We start from the raw sequence: 24,985 nt of genomic DNA, 5'->3' as shown, positions 1-24,985 counted from the left end.
GTTTGTAGCACCTTTCATCATCCCAGAGCATTTCCAAAACTTGGAAGTATTAACCAACAGTGGCAGTGAGAATACAATTAGTGACAACTTCCGTAGACAGAGAGATTTTTTCTTGCGCAGTTTTTAAGTGATCAACTTAAAAAGTTGGAAGTAGTTACTAATTTCATTAAGAGAAGCTATAGCAAGTCTCTGTATTACAATTATTTTGTTGCATAGTCCAGGTTAATAACAAAAGCCAAGTTTGTACTAAGTTACTTAAGATACGCTATTTCAAACTGCTATGCGAAGAACAAGTGAAAACTGGTGGAGCTGGGTTTTTCTGAAGATAGTGTGAACAGATAGGAGAAAGAAAATGCCTCACACCATTCAGGTCTGCCACACATCAGTCAAGTGGGATTCACATAACAGAACAGGTTTTCCAAGCCACTTGCTTGCTTATGACAGAACCACCTGTACCTGAGTTTTGTCCAACCTACCTGTGAAGGCATCCGCTGCCCACTGCCTCAGAAAGATGGGATCTGTCTGAAGGTCAAGGGTCCCTGTTTAGTCAGCGCTGTTTTCTCATTTATTCCCAGCTACAGCTTAAATAATCTCTTATAAACTTCATTTCTCACCCCAAATTGGGGCAGTGCCAACATGGCAGTTCCACGGTAATAGAGCTTAACATTTACTGTCCCCCTCCTTCCGTTGTCCCACAGCACCACTCTGCTTTAAGAAATACTGGATCATTCTGACGTAAAGTTTTTCTCATCTACCCTGACACTTGCTCTTAGATTGCTTCCACAAGGGGGAGATTTTTTGATTATAGTCTATGCCTCTGGTATGGTGGTTCAGCAGGCACACAGCATGAGGCTGGGAGAGCTGGAGCTGGAGCCTATGCTGTGTCACAGAAGAGGTTTGGATGGGTTCTTGGCAATGAAGCTACCTGCGAAGCAGGAGAGGGACTTAGAGGTGTTGCTTGAGCTCCTTTTGAGCTGACTGGCATGGGCACTTTCAAGTTCTGAACACCTGATCCAGTAATTCTCAAAACCAACAGCCACAAAAAAAAACAAAAAACAAAAAAAACAAAAAAAAAAAAAAAAAACAAAGCCAAACACAGAAATAAAACCCCCAAAACAAACAGACCAACAAAAAAAAAAAAAAAACAAGTTGCCAAACTCATTAAATTGCTGAACTGTGAGCAGACTTGGGGAAGAGAGCAAAAGGCTTCTGTAGGCAACAGTTACAGCGACATAAAGGATAAAACCCTCCCATGCTAGTTGTGGTCTAGGCCCTCCTGCTTCTTTCAAGACCCATATGGAGGCTCATTCTGCTGTGTGAACAAACTACCTCTCCCCAGTGAAATCTGCCTTCAAGGTTATTTTGCAACTATCTTTCCCTGGGTTGGAAAGAAAAACAAAGGAAAAAAAACCCCAAACACTACTGCCCTACCTTTGGTGAGGCGCACACTGCACTCATCCAAGAGATGAGAGCAACCATTAAAGCTCACCTGTATCTTCAGATTTACTCCCCCCCACCCCACGAGTAGTTTGATGCCTGTTACATAAGGATCTTGTTATATTTTAAGCAAACCCACTTTGGTCAGGGTAATAGTTGCTTCTCTTATCAGGAATCATGCCAGCAACTCAGCCAGTGATGGAGCTTTGGTCGTCTTCTTGTCAGTTAACCAAAAACCAGAATTTGTGCATGCAGAATTAACTCCAGAATCAAGATTAGCGCAGTTTAGTTTTCCCTCTTGCCTTGCAGGTACTTTTGAGGGGAGTGGGGGATAAGAAAAGAACTAGCTGGGTACTCCCAAGCTGTCAGGCTGAGACATCATTTACCTGTTTCTGGTAGGGTCAAAAGGAAGTTGGTGTAGATACTGCTTAGAGACCAGTTGGACACAAGGTGTTGAAGCAAAGCCCATACACCTGGATGCCATATAACCCTAAAGTAGCTTTATTAATCTATAATTTAATAGTAGACCTATAAAATAATTACATTATACTTAAAGCATTTCTTCATTTTTTTTTTGTTTTCACTTACTTACTTATAAAACAAGAATTAAATACAGTTTTAACCATTACAAGCTCAACTCAGTTTTTACATAAACAAACACAGCTCCTAGAAGGAGCTTTAAGCTGCAGCATATTCATATTGCAAACTGGTGAAAACCCCAGGCAGGGCATAGCTTAAAGGTAAAGGTTCTTGCACATTTTTCTTAACTGAAGTTACTAGGGTGCGTTTCTCTCTAGAGTCCAAAATGTCTGACTTTTAATTTCAATTTATTTATTTCAAGTGGAGACTGAGATCCCTGGAGTCTTAGTAGACTTCAGCTATTGCCGCCTTCCCCCCACCCTTAACACTTAAGCCTAAACAGAATGGTGCCCATTTGGTGGCTGGTACAACACTGGCAGTGCAACAGCAGCAGCCTCTAAGGCAATCCCTGCATGAGGAGTCTCCCTGTGCACTTCTGACACGCTGAAAGATCACAGCAGAAAAGCTACGGCTGTTCATGTAATAGGGCTAACAGATCTGCTCAACCTCATCCTGCCCATGCCAATCCCCATAAACCGCTTGGTAAGCTCTGGTGGAGCTCAGTCCTGAAAGCCTCTTAGAGCAGCTTGTCTCACATAATAGAGACCTGTGGCGCTGAGCCCTTAGCTGGTGACAGTGCTAAACACATTAACCCCTTCAAGCGGCTACATGTGAAGAGGCTGGAGAGAAAGAGCTCCCACAGCAAGCTGGTTTCACTAGCTGCAGATGCTGAGCTGTGAGACATGCATCAGGGAGTCAGCATGTCATTTTTAATTTGTAAGCTTCAGACAATTGAGCACGCACAGGCTTTGGTTTGGGAGAAGGAGCTGGTTTGTTTTCAGGCACAGGATTTTAATGCAGCTGGGACTAATACAGATCATATCTGTAACAAATGGGATAAACGGGACATGCTAAACTCCATCAACTGAATAACAACATGGCATGATTTAAAATGAACTTCAAGCATTCACCAACACTGATTGTGTAGGACTGAAAAACTGAGTGGACCACCAGTACTGTTGCAATTACAACTTGCTCTCTCCCTGCTCCTACAGCTGTGACCCATTCCAGCACCACTGACTGATGGATTTGTCCTTTAACACTAGCACATTATTTCCAATCATGGGAGAGACACCACTCCCAAAACCTGATGACACTGATGTAGCTTTTGTATTCAGTCCAGCAATGACCAAGTTTTGTCCTTCGTGCGACAGTGCTTTTACACCTTAAGGGAAACAACGTTCCTTTAAGTGTTCTCAGCTCCTCTCCCACTACCCTCCCACCTTCCTCGGTCTACGCAGGCATAAATAAAGGTCATAAATGGATGTCCTTTTTGGAGTAAGGGACACACCTATATCTAGCACACAAAACCCTACTGAAAGCCTAGTTAAACTATGCCCATTTTAAGCTAGGCAGCTGACCTAGCATCCGAGTCTCTTTGTCAACATATTTTAATTTCTGGCATATTCTGCCACAAGCAAAATATACATGGCTAGGTCTGTAATACTTTAAACAGCTGTTTACCCATAGCTAGGTTACAAAATAAACACTGCTGCAGAGACCATGTGTTCAATATACTCTAACCACAACAGCATCAGAACCCACCCTCAGTCTGCTCTGTGGTTGCAGTGGCTGACCCAGCTCCTCACCCTCTTCCCCTTGCTTCTTATCATCTGCTATTCAGACAACAAGCCGGAAACGTCTGTCATTGCACATTTAAAGTTGTCTTAACGAGATGAGCCTCATCGAAGAGTCTCGCTTGCTTTTCGCACGTTAACTCTCCCCCATCTGCATCCCCCAGTCCTGGGCAGAATCCCAGTATTTCAAGTGGGAGCAGCAAGCTCCAGACCAAAGCGTGGGAAAGGTGTTCTTATCTTTTGGAGGGGACTGGAGTGTAGGGCAGAGGGCTTTACTCCACACAGTGGAAACATGTGATGCCAGATTCAGCCAACTGGTCACTTTTAGATGATCAATCCCAGCTTCTGGGAGCCTGCTCCACTCCAGAAGGTCCAACTGCCAGATGATATTGGAAATACAATGAAACTTGATGGTGAAGTGCCTAACAGAGCCCATTAAAAAGCGCTATTCCAGTAGGCAAGCAACAAGGAGCCTTTCCTTGCTGGAGAGATGCCTCCTGAAGGAAAACAAAACACAAAAAAAAAGAAAAAAAGGAAAAGAAGAAATAAACCAACAAAAGGGACAGTCTGCTCCGTGGAAGGTGAGAGGCAGCAGTAAATCTGATCGGGGCAAGAGCAAGCAGTAGCTACACGCCCGCTCTCACAGTTTGCCCGAGTTGTTAAGATTCACAGACATGCACCGGCACTGCTTGACCTTCTGAATTTTCTTGAGTCGAAAAGGTGGGTCCAGCTCCGGGCACTCCAGCTGCACAGTCGAAGAGGTGACCTTGTGTGGCTTGCAGAAAGCACAGGACTGGAAGGACTCCTCCTCCTTTTTCACGTGCCGGGGTATGTAGAAGGAGTTGCACTGCCCATAGCAAAAGCGGTTGATGATGGTGCGGCTTATGCAGCCCTCCTCACTGACAGTCTGCCGCAGGGGCTGCGTCTTGCACCAGTCGCTCTTGAGGTACTTCCTTTCGGTGACCACCAGGGCCTCCTGGCTGGAGGCCAACACCTCCTTGTTCAGCTGCTGCCTCCGCTCGGAGTGGTTGCTGCTGCTGTCTTTGTAAGGGGAGGGAATGGCGCCCGCAGGACGGTTTTTCCTGGTGTCTGTTACTCGAACCAGTGCTGCCACCAGAAAAACGGATAAGGCGAATTTCCAAATCATCCTGCAACAGTAACACAAGTAGCTGTTAGGGGAGACGCGTTTTCAAACCACAGAGCTGCAACGGAGTTGAACTTTGCGCACACTCGCAGGAGAAGCGGAGATTTTACCGCCTTTGTAATCCCACCACTTTTCCTGGGAGATTAGCGCTATTCTAGCGTGATTATTTATCATGAAGATGCCAGGCCCTGTGGAAAGTCACACCGCTCCCCCCCCCCCCCCCCCAAGCTTTCCAACTACTTGCTTTTCCCCCATGGGGACACTGCTGCTTTGATCACTGAAGCAGTGATTTTACAGAGGCTTCAGCCAGAAAGGTTCCCTCCTACTCTCTGAAATCCTAGGCCAAACAGCTGGGCAAACTCCTGGCTAGCGAAGGCTCAGGAGACTCCTGCCAATACTGTGACAGCTGATTTGAGGACAGCGGGGGAAAGGGGAAGGGAATACCAGGTTACACAAGGTGAATTCCCATCTCCCTGTTCAGCCCGAGTCCCTGCCCAGCTCGTTCTACACAGAAGTAACGAGAGGTGTCCAAAAGCCTGTTTTTATTGTTTTAAATTGTTTCTGAAGTTTCTTAGGGCTTTCATGGCACTTACAGGATTGCGTTTGTTGTCTTTGTGGGAGGCTGAAAACTTGATGGATTTATTCTTGCAGTAAGAGGAAATGCTTAAGCACAACTTTGAGGACTTCATTACTGCAACGCCCCTTAGGCATATGGTTTAAGAAGGTTTGTAAACAGGAGAGAATTCAATATTTATTTTAGATGTTAAGGAATAGGGTAAAGCACAAGCCAGTTGCTAAGCTAAAATAGTCAGCCAGTTGGCAAAAATATGTTTTCCTATGGTTGTCTATTAGGATTTCTTGTTCTGTGGAGCATCTCTTACCAAGCTCTTGGATTTCCATCAACTATTTGTCCAATTCATTTTAGTAACGTGTCTCGATGCACTCCTAGGATATCAGAGTAAACGTACTAAATTTCCTCATGAAGTCAATGCTCACCAGTGAACTGCCACAACTCATTCGACAGCTCATTTCACACCATTCTCCCTGGGAACGAAAACAGAGGGGTGCTAGGGTGCCGGAAGTGGGTGCAGCCCAGAAACTTACCATCTGAAGGCAAGAACACTTCAGGTCTTTTTAAAAGTGCTCTGTTCACCTTTGTTTTTAACGGACTGTATTTGTATAATAGCACACAGATGACAGACTCACCCTCTCTTCCCAGTAAAGCTTCAAATCCTACCAAGTAATGATTTTTTTTTTCCCTTTAAAGAGATGCCAAGACAAAAAAATACCATCACAATGATAAATACAGACACGTCTAACATTATCGACACTTGAAATGCTGCATAAATACTCCTAACATGAAAACATGCTATTTCCCAAAAAGGACAACAGCAATAACAAATCATTCTCACCTAAAAAAGCAGACCAAAAGTATTTAACCCCTGTGGAGATAAAGAGAAGGAACTACTTGGCAGACAAGGTGAGATAACATCCATTTAGGTGATTGTCTCAAGTTCACAAGATCTCAGTGTCAAACTCTGACTAAATTTCTAAGGGTAGAAACTTGAAGTGCTGAAGGAAAGTGCTAATCCTACAGCCCTGAAAGGAGGGTGTTGTGATGCACAGTTACATTTCAACAGAAACAGCTTTAAATGGAAGCCAGTATTTCTAAATCCCAAATAAGGTCATTCATCTGCCCACTGACACCCTCTGTAGCCATGGGTACTTTAAGTCAGTGTCCTATTTTCACACTGCTCAGCATTCAGCACACAAGTCCAGAAGTTTTGTCCAGAGTCTTTAAATGAAGCAAGACTAGACTTGGCTTTGCTCACAGGTATTGTCGCCAAGACCACTGGATGTCAACCCACACAGCCAGGCCAAAACCTAATCAGGTAATTAGTTTCAGTTGAATATAGTGTTCCACGCTTCCTTTCAAACTGTTCTCATGTTATTCTGCACTGATGGCTGCATTTCAGTAGTAGATAAAACAACTGAACCCCAGCGCTCTGTGTTTTATATAGAAAGGGGAGGAAAAAACTCAGGAGTTACAAGCCTGCACCTTTTAGAGAAAGACAGAGGTGAACTGTCCACAAGATGCCTTATGCCAACATCCCTCACACATACTCTTCTATTCTTCTCTTGAAACACAAGCCCACAAAGCAATTGTGATAACTCCTTCAGGAGGGAATTTGGTCCTTTTCAGCAGGGATATGGCTGCTCCAGTCTTCTCTGATCTTGGCTGGGAAGAGGACGGTTCAGGTCCAGAAGCACATCAGAAGGAGACACAGAGTCTTTTCCCCAACCATTCCCCTTTTCTTTAGGAAACCCTGTCTTATCACATCTGCCCTTTCTCATCTCAAAATGCAAGTTGAAACCATTTCCCTTTCGTGTCAAGGATGGGATCAAGTACAAAATCCTATGTAGGAATTCAGGAAAGCTGACAGAGAGCTAACAAACAGCTCTAAGTCTACAATACAGAGAAATATTACAGTAGCTTTCTAATTACTGAAATAGTTTTATGTAGGCATGAAGAGCCATTCAACAAAGTAAGTAGGATTTATTCAGTAAGTCTATGTTTATAACTAATAAAGCATTGTTAATCAAAGCCACTATTGTAATGTTATAAACCAAATGCTGCAGTACACATTAGCAAATACTTTTACAGGCAGGTAGCAACGCACCACCTATTTCTGTCATTGATCCTTATCAAATCTGGACTTTAAAATATTTACATAACAGGTTAATAATCTGTTTTACACTAGCAGGTCAAACGTGCATTCTGTCAGATCATGGAATTTCTAATCACAGGGTTGCCCCTTACTAGCCTGCAAATCACCCCTTTCTAAGCCCTGGCACACAGATCCCCTATTCAAGCAAGTAAGGGTGCAAACAAGGTCACCTGGTGCCAACAACATGCTAAGGACTACATATATTTTCAGTGCTCACATGCAAAGAGAAGAGTAACCTAAGTATTCTTAGAGAAACAGAGCATTTTGGTAAACTCAGTCTGAATGCAAAGCAACATGGGGAATGTTGCCTGTCTGAAGACAGAGTGAGATGAGAAATGTACTGGTGAAGAATCTGGCTTCTGGCAAGAACAGGGCAGTTCTGACCTGCTTAGATGTCACAGAATTGAACAGCATGTGGCTGAGACCAAGTAAGAAAGAACTGTCTCAAGAGACCAATGACTCTAAAACTTGCACAAATTCCAGCCTGGGACCACCATTCCTGCTGCATGGGGGACTCACAATGGCAGAGGCGGTGGGAGCTCCCATGTGAAAGTTTCCAGCTTCTTCAAGCACTGTTTCCAGCTGCTGCCATGTCTCGCCACCACTTTTTTTCCAGTGCATGACTGGGAAACTTAACTAGATGCCAAACAAGGCCCAGCTGCAATTACATTTCACATGCTAAGCTTTTATCTCTTTGAGATAACAAAGTCAGCATCAAGTATGAGTTCATAAACTCATCAAACCCATCATGCTGGAACTGGGATATCAGGTACCTAAAGGACAGTAAAAACTCCTTGGCCAAGCAGGCAATATCCAGCTCTGCAACCTGGTGAGGTCGGGGCACTCAGCTGGGAGGGGAAGACCCAGGATCACTGTGTCTGCCCTTAGCTTTATTTCTTCTTTGTATCCAGTTACTGTGTAACATAAAATATCTACCAAGGCAGGCTCCCTCTTGCATACCGACCTTCTGGCCCTATAACTCACGCATTCTTGAAAGCAATCCAGCTCCGGAGCAGGACAGGCAGTAGCATAACCCCCAAAATAGCCTATAGTTTCGTGGTTAGGGCACTTCTCTGGGAATTGGAGTATTGGATTTGACCTCAGAATTCACATGCATCATTTCTGGAGATGTTCCCCAGTGCACATTGTCAGTGCTACGGTCTAAAAGACAGGTCACAGGGTAACAGTAGCTCTCATCTGTGCTGAGTGACTGCTTCACTGTTTCCTCTGGTTTTCAAAGGCATGCCCAGTTTCTCATCTCAAGATGTAGTTTCTTACTAGGAATTCCTGTTCGTAGATCAGACTATTTCAGGGTTGCAGGTGGACAGAAATAGAGAGGGATGTAACTGGAAGATTGCAGTGATTTTTTATGTTAGCTGCCCAGGCAATCAGCAGGTGTGAGCCCCATTTGTTTGTTTTAACATGCAACACCTACAAAACACTCTGCATTATCAGCATTCCTGGAAGCATCCAACTCTGATACTGGTATGACACAATCACCTCCTCTTCACCAGGCCTGCCTGGGAAAGGTTCAGAAAAAAAGCCACAGCCAACGGTATAAGGAAATCCCCAAAACCTGCAAAACCTTTCTTACGAGGGAACTTGAAGGCCTACCTGCTTAGTCACAGGATGGATTCACCCTGTAAATACATGTGGAAGAAGATTTAGTACTATTAACCTGCCCTATGCCCATAAAAAGCATCATAAGAGCCAAGGCTGGGAAGGTGGCAATCAAATTCAGAGATGCTTTACTTTTTGAAAACTGAGTTTAATGAACAGCTGAACAGTTTGCCTTAGAAAATGGTTTCTCTGTGACTATCAGCAAAGGCAGACATCATAAACCACATTAAATCGGGTACAGTTCTGTGGCACGGTACATACAGCGATACATTTGACCGTGTGCATCACTTTATTCCAGCTTCCATCCTGCAAAATTCATAGACATGAGAGCTCTCCTTTAGGATCAGCTATTCAGCTGACTGTGAGAATCCCTGCTAACAAAATCTATTTTACCTCCCATTTACTTTTGCAAGTCAAAAAACAATCTGTATAAACCAGCCCTATGTATATTAATGTAAGAACATGGTGTACATGGTTAGTTCTCAGCATTTAAGATGGGACACAAGAAGTGTTCCTTGAAGACAAGCCAGGCAGTAACTTTTCAAAGAACTAAAACTTGGCTCTAGCAACAGATGTGGGAAGCCAGGAAATATCAGATTCTCTACCAGGAAGCCAAAAATGCTATTTATTTAATTTATTAATGGCTAGGCATGATTTTAATGGTACAGTGTTCACATAAAGACTACACAAATCAGGCATCTTTGTGCAAGGGAGGTATTTGGTGCTAACTTATCCCTTTTCAGTATAGTTTGGAAACTCTTTCTCCAGTGTCTCAATAACACCAGCAATAACTGAAGACTGTACTGTATCTTTCTTTTTGTGGAGCCATGGTCCTCTTAGTAAATCATTCCATCATTAAGATTCTCATTACTAAATTGCCAAGACTGAGGCCAGCGATAACAACTAAACATGTAGGAGGCAGAGGGAAACTAAACTTAAAAAACGTCAGAAAACCCAGTACTGAAGCTAGAATGTGTTATTCAGATATTCAGATATTCAGATACAAAATCTCTGCATTTTAGCAATAATGAAGAGTTACCGTGTACTAGGAAGACTAAAAATCCCTTTTTAAAACCACTGCACGCAACACCAGAGGGAATAATTGCTTAAAAAACAATAATTAATGACATTACAAGCAGAATTTTTTCCATTCTTGCCCTCTAAGAACCTTCTATAGTGATCTGAGAGAAAGCTATTTAGTTGCATCACAGCCCTAGCAGTTGGTTGTAGAGGGAGAAAACTTCAGACTTAATAAACTCCTTGCACCCTTGCTGGCTGGCTTGGATGGAGATCCTTCCTTCCCTCCCCCTTGCTCCAAAACCCTTCTCCCATAGAGGTGCAAGCATGTCTGCAGGGAACATCACAAAGCTTTAACAGAGACAGGAAAGGTCTGCTTGCAGGGTGGATGCCTCGGGAACCCCACTGTCCTCTCCCGGCTCTTGTTCTGATTTTGAAATGGGAAAGTGGGGCTGAGTTTCACCCACCCCACACTCTTCAGGAAAAGAAGCATTTCTGCATCCTGAAGTTCTCCTTGTCAAGACAGTTCCTGAAGACACTAAATTAAAATATTGAAAAACAGAGGACATCACTGACAAAACCAAAGTACATAGAACAAAGACACTGGTGGCAATAGTCTATGCTAAGATAAAGCTAGTTGTAAGCAACTCAGAGGATGTCGCTTCACACTAATTTCAGCTCTCACTACAGATTTCTTGCAATCAAGAGCTTTATCTTGAATTTCCCCTGAAAAAGTTGGGTGTTTAGAAGAATTCCTGGTCCGTGCACAAAAAATATAAGAGGAATCAAGGACTTGACCAATTACTCCTGTCATATTCAGTTATGTGTAATGTGTCAGATAGATATGGTATTTTTTGGACAGGAGCAATTAAAAAGAAAACTCACCCTTGGCACTGAAACTAACAGCTCAAGTGTTGGGGTTTTCCTTCATTTTGCCCTCTATCTTCCTTATCTACCTTTTACTGCCTTCAGAAACTCATGTTTGTAACTACTGAACCATTCCTTCTTTCAGGAACTTCAGACAAGCTCATTTGAAACAGGTTTGAATGCAGACACTCACTTCATCAGACTTAAGAGATCACATTACTCCACTGCTCCTCTTTGCACTGACATCCTGCCAGGAAGTATATCGATTTAAATATTGTATTACTGATCTATTATATTAGGCTCTCCACAAGCTGAATCCTTCTTACCTTGCATAGCTTCCAAACCTGTTCTTCACTTTATCTTTTTAAGTAGTATCAGTATTGGAGGAACTGAGAGAAGGTTTTCATTTTTTAAAGCCAGGACAAGGAGTTTGTGAGAAGAACCACTGAAGAATTCAATAGCTGAGATATCAGGTTTTATCTATTATATCCAAGATATGAACTAGATTTCCAGAAGACTAGAGAGGGGTTGAGAGGGAGGGAACTGGTGAAGCCAGCCATGGAATTTTTCTTTGAGATACATTCACTAACACTTATAGCCATTAAATATCATTAAATAAATGCCATTGCTTCTCAAAAAACACATATACATATAACAAAGGCAATACTCGATTAGAAGAAAATAGTGAAGGAAACCATGCTCCAAATTTGGGGTTTTATTTTTTAAAGGCTGAATGTTAGCCAGGCAGTGCAGTGAAGCAAGACACTATCAACTTCACACTGCTATGTGTTTATCAATGGCAAAAAATTCAATTCAACAACTCCGTCAGCGTTTGTCATTTTAACACAGGAAAACTAAAACAAAGAGGAGGAAGAAAATCTGCAAGAAATGTAACAGCTAAGTCATCCTACAGGAGCTCTGGTAATGCAGCAATGCCATTTTTAGGAGAACGTGAATATACAGAACTTCAATTGAATACTGTAACAGGTAACTGGACAAAGGCTTTTTGGAATATTGTTATGATTAAAACTCCTAATTTCTGTCGCAATTTCAGTTTCAGGAACTTGTGGTTTTAGAGCCAACCACAGACAAATGTCTGCCTGGTGAGCACATGTGAACTGTCCCAAGCAGAGTGAGATGTCCTACTCAGAAGTGTCTGGGTAGTCATCAGAACTGGCAGCACATGCAACACCAGGGAAAAAGGGGGAGTGGGAGGAGGGAAAGAAAACCACAAAATAAAAACAGATTTCTGCTTGCTGTCCATGAGGTTGATTTTCTTTCTCCCAACCTGGTTTTGGAGAATGCTACAGTCAGGGGGTGGGGGAACAAACACGGAGAACAGCTTTCTGGAAAAGACTGAAAGTTAGCTCTTCTCTGAACCTAAAAAATGTCTCTTTGCAAGAATGAGCCAGGACATGGTTCTCCTTCTCAGGGCTCCTCAGCTTTTCAGCATGGGATAAAACACCCCAAATAGGCAACTCAGTTCTGTCTACACATGAACCATTTGTCCAGCAAGCGATAATAGTCTACATCTAACTTTTTTCTCCTGTGCAGGAGGCAGCTGGTACAATCCTATTTGGCAGCGATCCATTCAGGAGAAAACAGCAGACTTCTGCCCTTGGGAAACTAAAAACTAAATCAGAAGGGAAGCGGTGGCTTGAGCAAATGTCTTTATTTGTGACCATCCCTCAGTCTGTTGGAAAGGAAGACAGTCAATACAAGAATGCGGAAAGTTCAGTGTTTAAATACAATAGCTCATTTCATTGCTTCCTCACTGGAGAATCGATACTACAAAAGACTATTTTGCAATGAGTAGTCTCCATTATATTTTTGTTGCTTGCACGACAACAGAACATAGAAATCCTATCCAAGACTAGTGCCTGACTAAGCAACACAACTTCAAATGTTCGTAGACTAACTTGGTGAGCAACATATGGTGGGACTAGCACTGAGCACAAAGGGGAAGTGAGTTATTGGAGGTCAGAAATTAAATGAGAATGAATCATTTCCATGTCTTTCAATTGCACTGCATGGCACCAATGTTCTTTTCGCTGATCAATCAGATTTGTTACCCTTAGGCAAGCTTTTCTCTAAAATCATTATACTTTTGTACACAAAAATAGTTCTGTATGAAATTTTCCAATCCAGTTTCTATGAGTTTTGATAGAAGAGAAATGGAGTTATGAACTTTATTGCCCTGCAGCCTCAAACAATGCACTATTTCCAGAGCACGCAGCTCATTTTCTAGCTCACCATAAGAGAAAAGACATTAGCCTTTAAAATACATGCACCACTCCCAGAAGAGGGCATCTGGATGAGCTCTGTTCTGGAAGAAAACTGAGGCCTGTATATTAAAGCATCATAGAAGTGCTCAAAAGAATTTCTGCTTGCTTCTCTTAATGGCTAGAAAAATGCCATTACTTCTAAAAATCAATAGGTGGCATATAATCTTGTATATGAAAAACATTAGATTAATCAACAGAAAAGTAACATTTCAATTTTCCAGGTATTCTGGGAAGTTCAGACTCTTGTATTCTTTCAAGCTCTCTATTCAAGATGCTATCCTCAAATACTACATTATGACTCTTAAAGTAGTCATATTCCTATCTGAAACATCTAAAATGTTATTAATGGTCTAGTGTTTATATTTTCATTGTTTGTAAGCCAATATCCTATTTATAGAGCTGAAACACAGATGGTTCAAATAAGAATTGCTCTTATCTCAATATCCTACAGGCTAGTCTTTATATTAGGTAGTATGCAAATTGCAAATTCCCATACACACAAAATTTCAGCTATGTATTCCACAATTTTCCAAAATGCTGCAGCTGTATTTTCATAAAGTTGTCCTAAAAATTGAATAGATTTATTGCTTGAAGAGTTTTTAATTTACATTTATGTCTGCTTAAATCCGCTTGACAAAATATCAGCCTTCCTGACTAACACTTAGAACAGTTCTGGGGACAGAGTGCAGAAGACCTGTACTAATGAGCAAGTAAAACAAGTATTAAGCCCATTCAGCCTGTTAGCCACACAAACATATAACTAAGTGCCTTACCAGAACTATCTGTTTCACAGAAAAGCATCTTTCCCCTCAGTGAGGCCAAATACAGGGAATCCTCTCATCCTTTTTTGCCTTTTCTTTGGTTAATAAGCAATATCCAATTACATATCTGACAGCTCCTCATAGTTTACATTGTTTTAATCCACTGACCAGATTTCAAATAAGTTGGGCAGCAAGGCGGTTTTGAAACTCCTGTTGCATTATGCTGTGTTTTCTCCTAGGGTATACAGGAAGGCATGAAAAATATTTCAGGGAAGGAAAAGGGGGGGGACCACAAGTCAAAGTCCTGTGGTATCCAGCTTGGTACCACAGGAGGTGTGAATAGTAAAGATGCCGTTTAGGGTTACTGTGGACTGGCACACGGAATACATATATAGAAAACCAGAGTCCACGAGCTCTAATGTTCATGTGTAATACAAGACACCTCGAAACAATAGCAGGTCACCTCAAAGTTTTTAAAGCATGCTCTTGCTCAGGGTGTAAACTGGCCCAACAGTTAAAACAATTACTTGCATTATGTGTAGCTGGAAGCCAGGCAGGAACAAGTCACTGCTGCACACCATGCATGATATTACCCATAGACTGATCCTGTAATATTCTGTATCCCCCTTTGTTCACGAACTTGCTTGGAGAGTTACAAGATGTTTTCTTGTTTCCCTAAGAACACCAGGCTTCTGCTTGTCTTACTTCTGCAGTGACTTCTAGAGGATTAACTAATGGCCCATCAGAATCCCTGATTAATTACTTTCGTTTCACATGTTTAACTCAGCTGTGGGCTTGGCTCTGAAAGGAAGCCTGTTCATTAGAGGTCTCATATGAGAAAATTCAGGTATGCAACTGAAATGCAATTCAAACCTGTGGGGGCTGAGAAGCATAGCAATCACATGCTCTGATGGTTGGTTGTATATGTGCATATGCAAGCCTGTAAACAAATATAGCATCTGGAGTTCAAAACCTTCAGAGTTACATGGCTTCTTGGCTACCCTAGCACATGCATCAGTTGATGTCTTGATGCAAGTTCTTCAGTTTGGAAGTACTCTGCCCCTTATTTTCAAGCTTTTTTTGTACGATAAAAAAAAATTATTATTATTTATTTAACTACACATCTATGGTATTTCCAAATTGACAGTAATGTTTATGACTGTCATAGCTGTCAGCTGGGACAAAATAAACCCCAGCAGCTTAACAACTGTCAAAAGTACAGAACTTATGAGGTGTTATAAAGTCAGGATACAAATAAAATTGTACTTAGATATGCACTATCAGCATAAAAATGTGAAATACCTTAACATTTCAATACCACTTTCTAGATGTACTGGAAAATGCATCGCACACAGAATGAATGGACAAGCTACAGTTTACTCACTGTTATCGGCAGTGTGTGTCACAACAAGAAGATGAATTTTAAGTTAAATGCTGCAGGATGACCTGTACAACAGGAAATTTCACATCCAAGTACTGGAAACTTACTCCATCCCTCCCGTTTCACACTGATGGCAACACGTGGCTGTCCCACATCTATGTTCTTGTGGCTTTGATTCATGCTCTACTCAGTGATTCTCCCTCTGTCATTGCCCAAATAATGTGAATATTTGCTCTGTCTGTATTCTGGTTTACAGACTTGGCCCATTATTGAATATGAAGGCTGTAATTCAATCATAGAAGGATCTGTTGCCATGCATAAACTGGGATTTTAAGTTTTATGACTTGGGCTTTGCAGAGCAGCCGTCTTTCTACTCACCTCCCCCTCTCCTTGTCCATGACTGAATTATAGTTCCGTCTCTAATTGAAGCCTAGTATTATTCTATTTCACTTCTGCTGAGAGGAAGACCAGAGCTATCATTCTGAACACACACCAAGCCACAGGAGCCTGGATGAGGTACTCTAATGACAGGTCCTCCTACACAGCACATTTGCAGTCTTTCTGCTAATTAATTTGATTTCCTTTGTCTAGACTAACATAATACAGCAAGTTATGCTCATTTAAAGGAGGATTGTTAGGCTTTCGGTTCACTCCAAATGAGGAAGAAAGAAGAGTCAATAGACTGGAATCCAGGGGAGTCTGACTTTGTCCTTGACTACACCACTGCTTGTTTTTCACTTGACCAAGACTTTGTCTCCAGGAGAACCCAAAACAGCACTATCATCACAGGAGAGCCTATAATCAAAATCAGATATCGTTGGTATGTGCATGGCAAAGAAGTGGCAGTTACACAGAAGGGTTCTGCCTACGATGCACTGCAGTCCGCAGCTTTCCTCCTGGCAATCACTTGGCATTTACTGTTCACAGCTCCTGACATCCTCAGAGGGCTGAACAAACATGTAATTAAAAACATACACAAGTGGTTTTCTTCAGAGTCCCTTCACAGAATGAAAGAGGTTTCGGTAGTGTGCTACTGGACTAGTAAATCAGAGGCAAAGCTAGTAATGGGAGTTACACATAGCACATAACTATTTGGAAGGAGAGTTTTGATGCTGATTGAAACTGTGGAGCTGGAGAGAGTCTCAGAGCTGAGCTGTCAGTCAAAGACAAGACATGGGAAATGGAGTGATGCATAATAAAGAGATGAACCAACTTGGGATTTGAAAGTTCAGCCTTCTAAGGCAGGTGGTCAGATCCAGTTTTAGTACCCAGAAAGAAACGTAACAAAGCTTCCCACATCATACAGGTGCACAGTGGAGTGCAATGATACCACACTTTTCTTAATAACAGCAGGGAAGATCTTTGCTACAACAGAAGAAGAAGGGAGGAAGCCTACAGAGGCAATTACTAGCCAGAGCTTGCCTTCTGTAGGCAATTTCAGGATCATTGCTAGCCTGGTAACCTCAGTTGCTTGCTTTGATCAAGACTTATGAAAACTATTATTCCCACTGTGTGGAGAAACAAAACAAAAGATTCAACTTTGAACCCTTGGGGCCAGCTACTACAGTTCATGTAGCACACTGGTCTTCTATGGGTCAAGGATATTCACAGCTCTATGGCATTTTTTCATGCTTGTATTTTGAAAGGAGGCTCAGTAAAGAATTTTGCTTAGCAAAACAAGACTATGCATCCTCTTTTGCCTTAGTCTCAGAACAAGAGCTTTTGCTTTGAGTGATTATTTCAGCTTCCATAATTTTTCTCCAGCACAAAACTGAAGAGAAGCTCCATACAGATCAGATCAGCCATTTGGGCAGCATAAGAACATGGGTAATGTCAGAGTGTCATAGAATAGTAATCAGGAAAATCACTACAAAAAATGCACCTAGAAGAAAGACAAAGCTAAAAGTAGCTCACCTGTTGAAAAAATCTGTTAACTTGGCAAAACCCATTTTTCTTAGAGGAACCTAAGAAGCTCCTAATTAGCACAATGAATGAAGAATACTAATTGCCACTTGGCAAAACTCTTCTCATTAAAAACACAGGGCACATTTGTGGGTTTTTTTTTCTTCCTGCCCTCAAAATCCAACTCCTGTTTTACGACAGAAATGACATAAAAGGCTACATCAGAGCAAAAGCACAGTTTTATATCTACATGTTTGTTCTAAGGCCGAAGGGGAGAACTCTTAGCTTAACTAAAAGGAAAAAAGGAGTGAGAATTAAATCATTAAACTGTATGGTTTAAACAGAATACACAATGGTACTGCAGACTTTAACAAGGAAAGGAAGCAAGGGAGGAGCATCTGAATTAATAGAAACAGGCCTAAGAAGGCAAGCTACTGAGTGGATTTACAGCATAACAGTACAGAAGACAAAGAGCTCATCTACATAGCACAGTTCTAACTGTGATCCTCTCTATGACTGTTCTCCACCCATCAAAAAAATATTATTTAAAGCTGCTTGCCAAATGCATGGCAAAGCATCTAACAGAAACCAGAGATGAGATTTAGAGACACTTTAGAAATAGGTGACAGGGACATACATGTCACTTGAATCAATGGGAGCAATCCAGAAAACTGTTCCCACACCTACAAGGCCTCCAGTTTCATTCTGGACTGCACCACTGCTTACGCGGCTACACAGAGGTGCCTCTGTAGGGTGCTGAGATGTATGACTGGGTAGGTGGCAATGCTGTCTGCTGCCACTCACACAGAAGGCAGACAAAGCCTGTGAGTCACTCAGCAGCTCCACAACTGTCCTGCTTTATCATGCATGTTTCACATGCACCCAACCAACACCACTGAGTAGAAGATGAACAGCATCTGGATTACTACCAGTCATCCAAAATTTAGCCAATGGGACATGTTACTTATCTTTCTTGTAACCAGCTTAGCACCAAGATCTTCCCCATTAATGAAATATGCTCAGAGTTTCAGTACTTACATGAACTGGAAATAATCTGACTCACGTTCGCCTATAATCGGGAAAAAAAACAAGAAAAAAACCCCAAAACAACACTAAAAACTGTAGAAAAGGCTAGTAGGAAAGTAGAAAGCACAGAAGCATAACCCGTTCTTTCTATTAAAGCTGGGGTATTAAATATGGAACAAACACAAAATTGCTGGAATTATAATACTATAATTATAATTATTATTACAATTATAATACTATAGCCAACTTTATTTTTCTGTGATTAGGCTTTGTGATATGGAGCTGAGGTCCTCAATTTTATCATCCTCCCCAACACATTAAGAAGGCCATTTGTTTTAGGTCTTTTTAATCCAAATGAAAATAACCACAGACCAAAAGACTTAAAACCTATGCCTTTTTCTCTCTGTTCTACGTTTCTGATAAGAATATTGCAGGACTTGTGTCCAAATATATATTTCAGGTATATATACTCACTGTAGAACAGTGCAACTCCACTTTCAGGTAAACTAACAGCATAGAGAAAACCCTGTATCTGACCTTGAGAAATAAGCAAAACAGCAATTAATGTCAGCTGGATGTATTTCTGATTTCAAGCCATGCTCCTCTGAGATAAGCTTAAATCATCTCATGCTGTCACCCAGTCCAGGGTGCAGTTTGATTCACTTAAACTATGAGCCACGGTCCCCCTGTTCCTGGCCCCCAGCGGCATCACCTTTCCCCCACCCAGCACACAAACGTGTGCACACACCAGCACGCGCACACACACTCTCCCTGGTCCCTCTGTGCCAGTACTAACAACCAAGCAGCCACACAGTCAGCAAGACAAGCCTGCTGATCCAGCCAAAAAGGTATTCTTTCTGTTTCGCCGGCCAGCTTTCCAGCTGCAGGATCAGTAGTGCCGCCAGGGCCCCCGTGCCAGCCTACAGGCAGGCTGCCTTCAACCAGCTGCGAAGCCGCACCCTGATACTCCTTCCAAACCGGGGCCTGGGAACGCTGTCACCCAATTTACCTGTTTCAGGGTGGAGGAGGCTAATGTAACTGGAAGGGTGTGGCTGATAAAGGTGGCGTTGACTGACAGGCTTGCATGCTTTTGGTTCCTGTATGAGATGCATGGTCCTTGTATCATATGGCTTGGTGTCAGGACTAGTCTGACTAGTCTACCACTAGACTACCACGGTGAAAATCTAGAACATGATGGTGCCCAAGGGCATTGAAGATGTTTGTACCAGCTGGCACATGAAATAGACCCTATGGGACATGCATACACCCCCTCAGTGGCTACTGGAAGCCAGGTGAGAGATGTGGGGTATTCCAACAGGTACCAGCCACATCTATTGAGGCAAACAACTCTGCCAGAACCATATTTTGCTCTAAAGACACAAGGACTTGATTTTTTTGAAGGGTCTTAAACATTACAGCTTTACTTATGTGTACATTTCCAAAAGAGGTATGCACTATTTATCTCAAGTCCTCAATGGATATCGGGTACTTAAAAAGAGGAACTTTTATCTTATCTAGAAAATGTGCTCTGCAACTGTAGTGCAAAACTGAATATTAAACATGGAAAAAGAAGCATGTACTCTAACTGCTGCATCCTACTATCTGACTTTTGAGAGTCTTGCCTTGTAAGTGCAAAGGTTTCTTCCACCAAGTCTTTGGGGTTTCGAGTGATTAAACACAACCACAGTTAAACTGCCCAAGAATAACCTACATGATATATGAAGCACTGATGCCTTCTTTATCTGTTAGTAATATAGCCTCCTCATCCTCCCTTTCCTAACACCTACCCTTGTGGGATCCTCCACACCTGATGCAGAACCTAGCACTGGTGGCAAAGTGGCTCTTCTTCCTTTGTGTGAAGATGCTATGTATCCATGCAATTAGTGCATTGCAAAATTGAGCAAACCTGAATTTAAGGGCAAGCCAACAAACAAGTAAAATTGTATGGTAATAGACATTAGAAGAAATAGTTTCTTGTTCTCTTTCCAGGTAACAGATGAGCCAAAAATGCTCATGAGACAGAATTAATCTGCTGGCTAATAATCTGGGGGAAAAAAACCAAACAATCCATCAGCAGTTATAATGCCATTTGAGTACAAATATTTGTCCAACCTCCTTTTCAGAATAGAGCTCCAGAACTGTAACAAAAGTTGGTCTCTTGTTCTGGCTATTGAATTCACATAGATTTTTGCCCTCATTAGGCAAAAGCATAAGTTGTTCATGCACACAACATGGCAAGAAACGGAGTGATGATGTTAATACATGAACGAGAAAAACAGGAGACAAGTTTTTAGGAGCATTAATTCAGCAGAAGTCTGAAACAGCATTTTACCACCAGTCAGAGTCTAAGGTAAAGCCTCCAATACCAAAGAACACCAGCTTGTAGCTCTGCCGCGCAGTCAAAGGGTACAAACACCACAGTGACTCTCCATCCAAATGGCACATCCATATGCACAGAACCTGTACATTAAGGTTCTCCCTTGTGACTGAAGGCAGCTTCATTCTCCAAAAGCCCAGAGGATTTTGAGAATCATGTGGAGTAATGTTTTCCACTTAATTACAGCTGCATTCATGCTTAAATGTAATGCACTTAGTCGTCAACAGTCAAGACTAAGCTCTCATACAGGTATGAGCTCACACCATTTTAGTAATTAGGGCTCTGATTAAGAGAGGACAGCTGTCCTGGGTTCAGTTTAAACCACGACAACAGCTTTAAACAAACACTGCAGAAGTTCAGCAAATACTTAACTGGCTTCCTGTATTCAGGTCCAAAAACCTGTTGAAGCTACTAGACCTTAGAAGAAAAGCATGATAATGTACCCTGCATAGTAGCACGTCAAAACCAACAGGGTACACACCCTACCCACTTGTAATTAAAATTAAGAGATGGAAATTGTATCAAGGTTGGATAAGTTAAGTTTGCAGTTCGGATCAGATGGCACTCACACAAGCAATGTCCCACGGTAGAACAAGAGACTCCTCAGCACCTGGAAATATGAGGAAAAACCCCAAAAGAAGCTAACCCAACCTATGCGCAACTCTCAAAAAAAGACCCCCATCAGATCTATGCCCACCACACTTTGTTAATGATACACTGGGGACAACCAAGGTTCTGGTTTTGGAGACTTGAAAACAAGGCTACACAAATACAGAATGGAAAGTGGTAGCTTATGAGCCAGTTCTGGACACCACGCTTCAGAAAAGCCATGAAGATTTGCAGAGGGGAGACAAGGAAGGAAAACTAGAATATTTATATACACAGAAATGATAACTCAATTGGCAAGTCTGCAGAAATCAGAGATTTGATACAAAGAAGCAAAGACCAGAGGAGTGATATTAATAGCATTCAAATGCATAAAGGGCTATTGCGAAGAGTGAAACAACATGTCTTTACTTTTCATGGATGCAAATGGAATAATGTCAGCAAGTAAGATTTCAGACAATATTCCTATTAGCAAGCACCATGATACAGACAGTGAGGAATTGGAATTGATTTGCCTAAGTCTGTAGACTCATCATCAAAATTATTAAGCAGAAAGTGACGCAAAGAAAAAAGAAAAGTCACATCTGCAACAGATTACATTAGATAAAATGATCCTAACAGGGAGATGAGCCAGATGACTTCTCAAAGTCCCTTTAATACCCTTTTAAATAAATAGTCATATATATGTTATATAGAACAACTATTCTCCTCCAAGGAACCAACTTTTTAATAGTTTTTTTGCCTAGTTTTCTGTTAGCTCTCTTCTTATATACCTAGCCTTTTAGGTTTTGTGCTAGCCATCACAGAAATAAATCATTCTTTTTGCAGTACACCTTAAGGTACATTTGCTATGGGGTCATTAAACTGCTACATAAAGCCAGCCTTATGATTAAGACAATGGAATCTGCTAATTGTGAACCTACCAGGTTTATAATGCAGATACTATCAGATGCTTTCAGAATTAAAGACTCAGTTTGATTTCTTTTGCTGTAGGCAGAACACACCTTTGTTTAATGCACCTCTGACAAAAGAGGTTAAGGCTCAAGATTCTGCAGAACGAATGTTTTGAGTTTTCCAAATATTTAAGTTATTTAGAGGAACAAATGCCTAGTTTACTTGTCTAAGAAGATGAATGCAATTTATAAATAATTAGAAAATAAGTTAGGTTTCATAAAGCATATTTAAATACACATAAAACACATATCTACTCTCCATATAAGGCTAATTTGAGCATGGTTTAAAACTATCTTTGAGGACTGATTTCATGGCAGAGAAGTCAAACTGCTTAGCCAGTGTGAGCAGATGATAACATGCCAATATTGTGCCATGTCATGTTTCTTCCTTTTGCTCCCTTCAGAGCCAGAGTGACAGGCACACTGAATTAGGAGGTGGGCAGTGGCAGCTGCACCAGCTGATGGAGAAACCAAAGCCCACAACCACCAACTGAATGGGGCAGCTCAGTGGCTGCTCATCAGTCAGCCTAAGGATAGTGGAACACACCCAGGAACAACCACATCCTTGAAGATCTGAGGCAAACCACAGAGGTTTGCACAGAGCAAAACATCTGTATTGTCCTCATGGCAGCAAACACCCAAATTCCTCTTTGCTGTATTATATTATACATATGCCTCTTGTAATAGCTGTAATTAACAGGTGTGGAATAGTTTGTCAACAGCTGTCATCATAAAGCTATGGTATTTATCCTGCAAGCACAGCAATAGCCTGTGAAGATGTATCCACTGACCAACCTTCCCTTTCCCACAAAACACAATAAATAGATAAATGAAATTGCCCTCAAACAGAAACTGAACACACACTGGCATGTGAGGAACTGTTCCCCTACCTTGATAAAGTCTGATTACATTAAACAGGTGGGCTGATATTGCAGTATGTGGTTTCCTCCAAGTCAGGAAAGAGTCATTCACCTAAGAGCAACTTACACCACCAATACTGGTTATTTGTTTACTGTTATTTAGTAACTATTATACAATTGTTCTCACTACTGCTATTACTGAAAGAAGACAGCTGCTCTGGAACATTTTTTCTAAACCAATGCTACATTTACTCTCACTTGTAACTCAGCGCAAAGCAATAATCAAATAGATATAAATATGTTTAGATTCCAATGAAAAGTACATCACTCATTACCAAGGAATTACCATAGGACTGAAACAAAAAGAAAGTTTAATACAACACAGAATCCTGAAACATTAGTACAGCAGAGGACAAGAAGAAACTAAAAAGCTTCATGCACTAAGCAATACTGCAATGTTTTCTGTCAACAAGAAGCCCCACACACCTTTTCACTGCATCCAGTAAGCTTGGGGTGGGGGGGAAAGGAAATAGGGAGGGAGGATTCTCTGAAAATATGTATTTAAAAATGATTTCAGAGGATTTGTCTGACAAATACTGTCTTCGGTGTAGTGAACGGAAAAAAATAACTTCATTTAATGGAGCCAATAATTTTACTTCGTGGGAATCTCAATACAGAATCCTTGAGGTTTAAAATATACAATCATTTAGACCAGGAAAGTATCTGTCTTAAGGTAGACTCACTGATATGTTGCACACTCCATGTGGACAAAAAATATATTGCCATTAAAAATACTTTATCGGTTTGAAGCAAATTCTTGCAGATAAACTACTATGACAGCTAACATGAAAAAAAAAAAAAACAAACTACAAAGCACCATCAAAAGTGTTCAACGGGCAATAATTTAAAATGATAGATTAAAAACATTTATGTTTGTAGAATTTCTTGTCTATCCCATACAAATTATTTTTTCATTTCTAGCTAGTATTGTGCTGCTTCTTTAGCTATTCTGCATATTTTAAATTGTATTCTACTTTTGATTTATTAAACTTCATCTGGCTACAAAGGGAAAAAAGAAAGATGAGAGAACACAAAACTTTCTAAGTAGCTTGAGCCTTCAATAATTAAATATCAACATGCTGTAGTTAAACAGATCCTTGTGTTCTCTTTTTCTCAACCTTAGGTATCAGAATCTAGTAAAAACTCAAGGGAAGACCACTGCAGGTAAAATACTGAGGTCAGTGAAGAGGGAGAAAGAGCTGTAACACAGCACTGGGGGGGACAGACAAGAGACATAAAGAAATGAACAGTTTTTCATTACATGACTGCCATATATTCTAAACCAAAAAATATGGAAATATAATTGGAATCCCCCTGAATTCTACTGATTTACACTCCTGGCTGCAACCAAATTGAGATCTGATGAAGGTCTACTACAGAGACACCAAGATAAATGAAGTCACTAGGCTCAGTTTTGGTAATGGTGACAATAACTGTTTTTCTGAATGGTAACTTTCCCACAATGCGTGCATTAATTGTAGGCTTTGTAACACAAGTGTCTTGTTTGGTACAGTTTCCTGGCTGGAAGGAACTAGTTACTGCCAGTTGGCTGTACCAGACAAATCATATAAGCAAAGAAGGGCTGATCCTAATCTCTCCTCATGAAATGCTAATATTACAGTATCAATGAAGAATTCAGTACCTGTGTTGCTTCGCATGCACAGCTCCCAGCTGAACTTTGGACTTGCAAAATTGGTTGTTATATAGGACTTTCTCATCTTGAAGTAAAATCATGTTCAGTGAT

At 41.3% G+C, this 24,985-nt stretch overlaps 1 protein-coding gene across 3 annotated transcripts in view; it reads right to left on the bottom strand.

The window, feature by feature from the left end:
- Positions 1–1,915: 1,915 nt before the first annotated feature.
- GREM2 (gremlin 2, DAN family BMP antagonist) overlaps positions 1,916–24,985 on the bottom strand; it is a 37,633-nt gene continuing 14,563 nt past the window's right edge. For all 3 annotated transcript variants that reach the window (XM_062637363.1, XM_062637364.1, XM_062637365.1), the window contains exon 2: positions 1,916–4,801. In XM_062637363.1, the coding sequence (XP_062493347.1) occupies positions 4,294–4,800 (507 nt within the window). In that variant the 5' untranslated portion in view covers position 4,801 and the 3' untranslated portion in view covers positions 1,916–4,293. The remainder of the gene's footprint in view (positions 4,802–24,985) is intronic.

Source organism: Pezoporus occidentalis, unplaced genomic scaffold (genome assembly GCF_034315485.1).
Source record: "Pezoporus occidentalis ecotype Australia unplaced genomic scaffold, CSIRO_AGI_Poc_V1 ctg52, whole genome shotgun sequence".
Taxonomy (NCBI): Eukaryota; Metazoa; Chordata; class Aves; order Psittaciformes; family Psittacidae; genus Pezoporus; species Pezoporus occidentalis.
The sequence above is the reverse complement of the archived record's forward strand: the minus strand, read 5'-3'. Positions and strand labels throughout refer to the sequence as shown.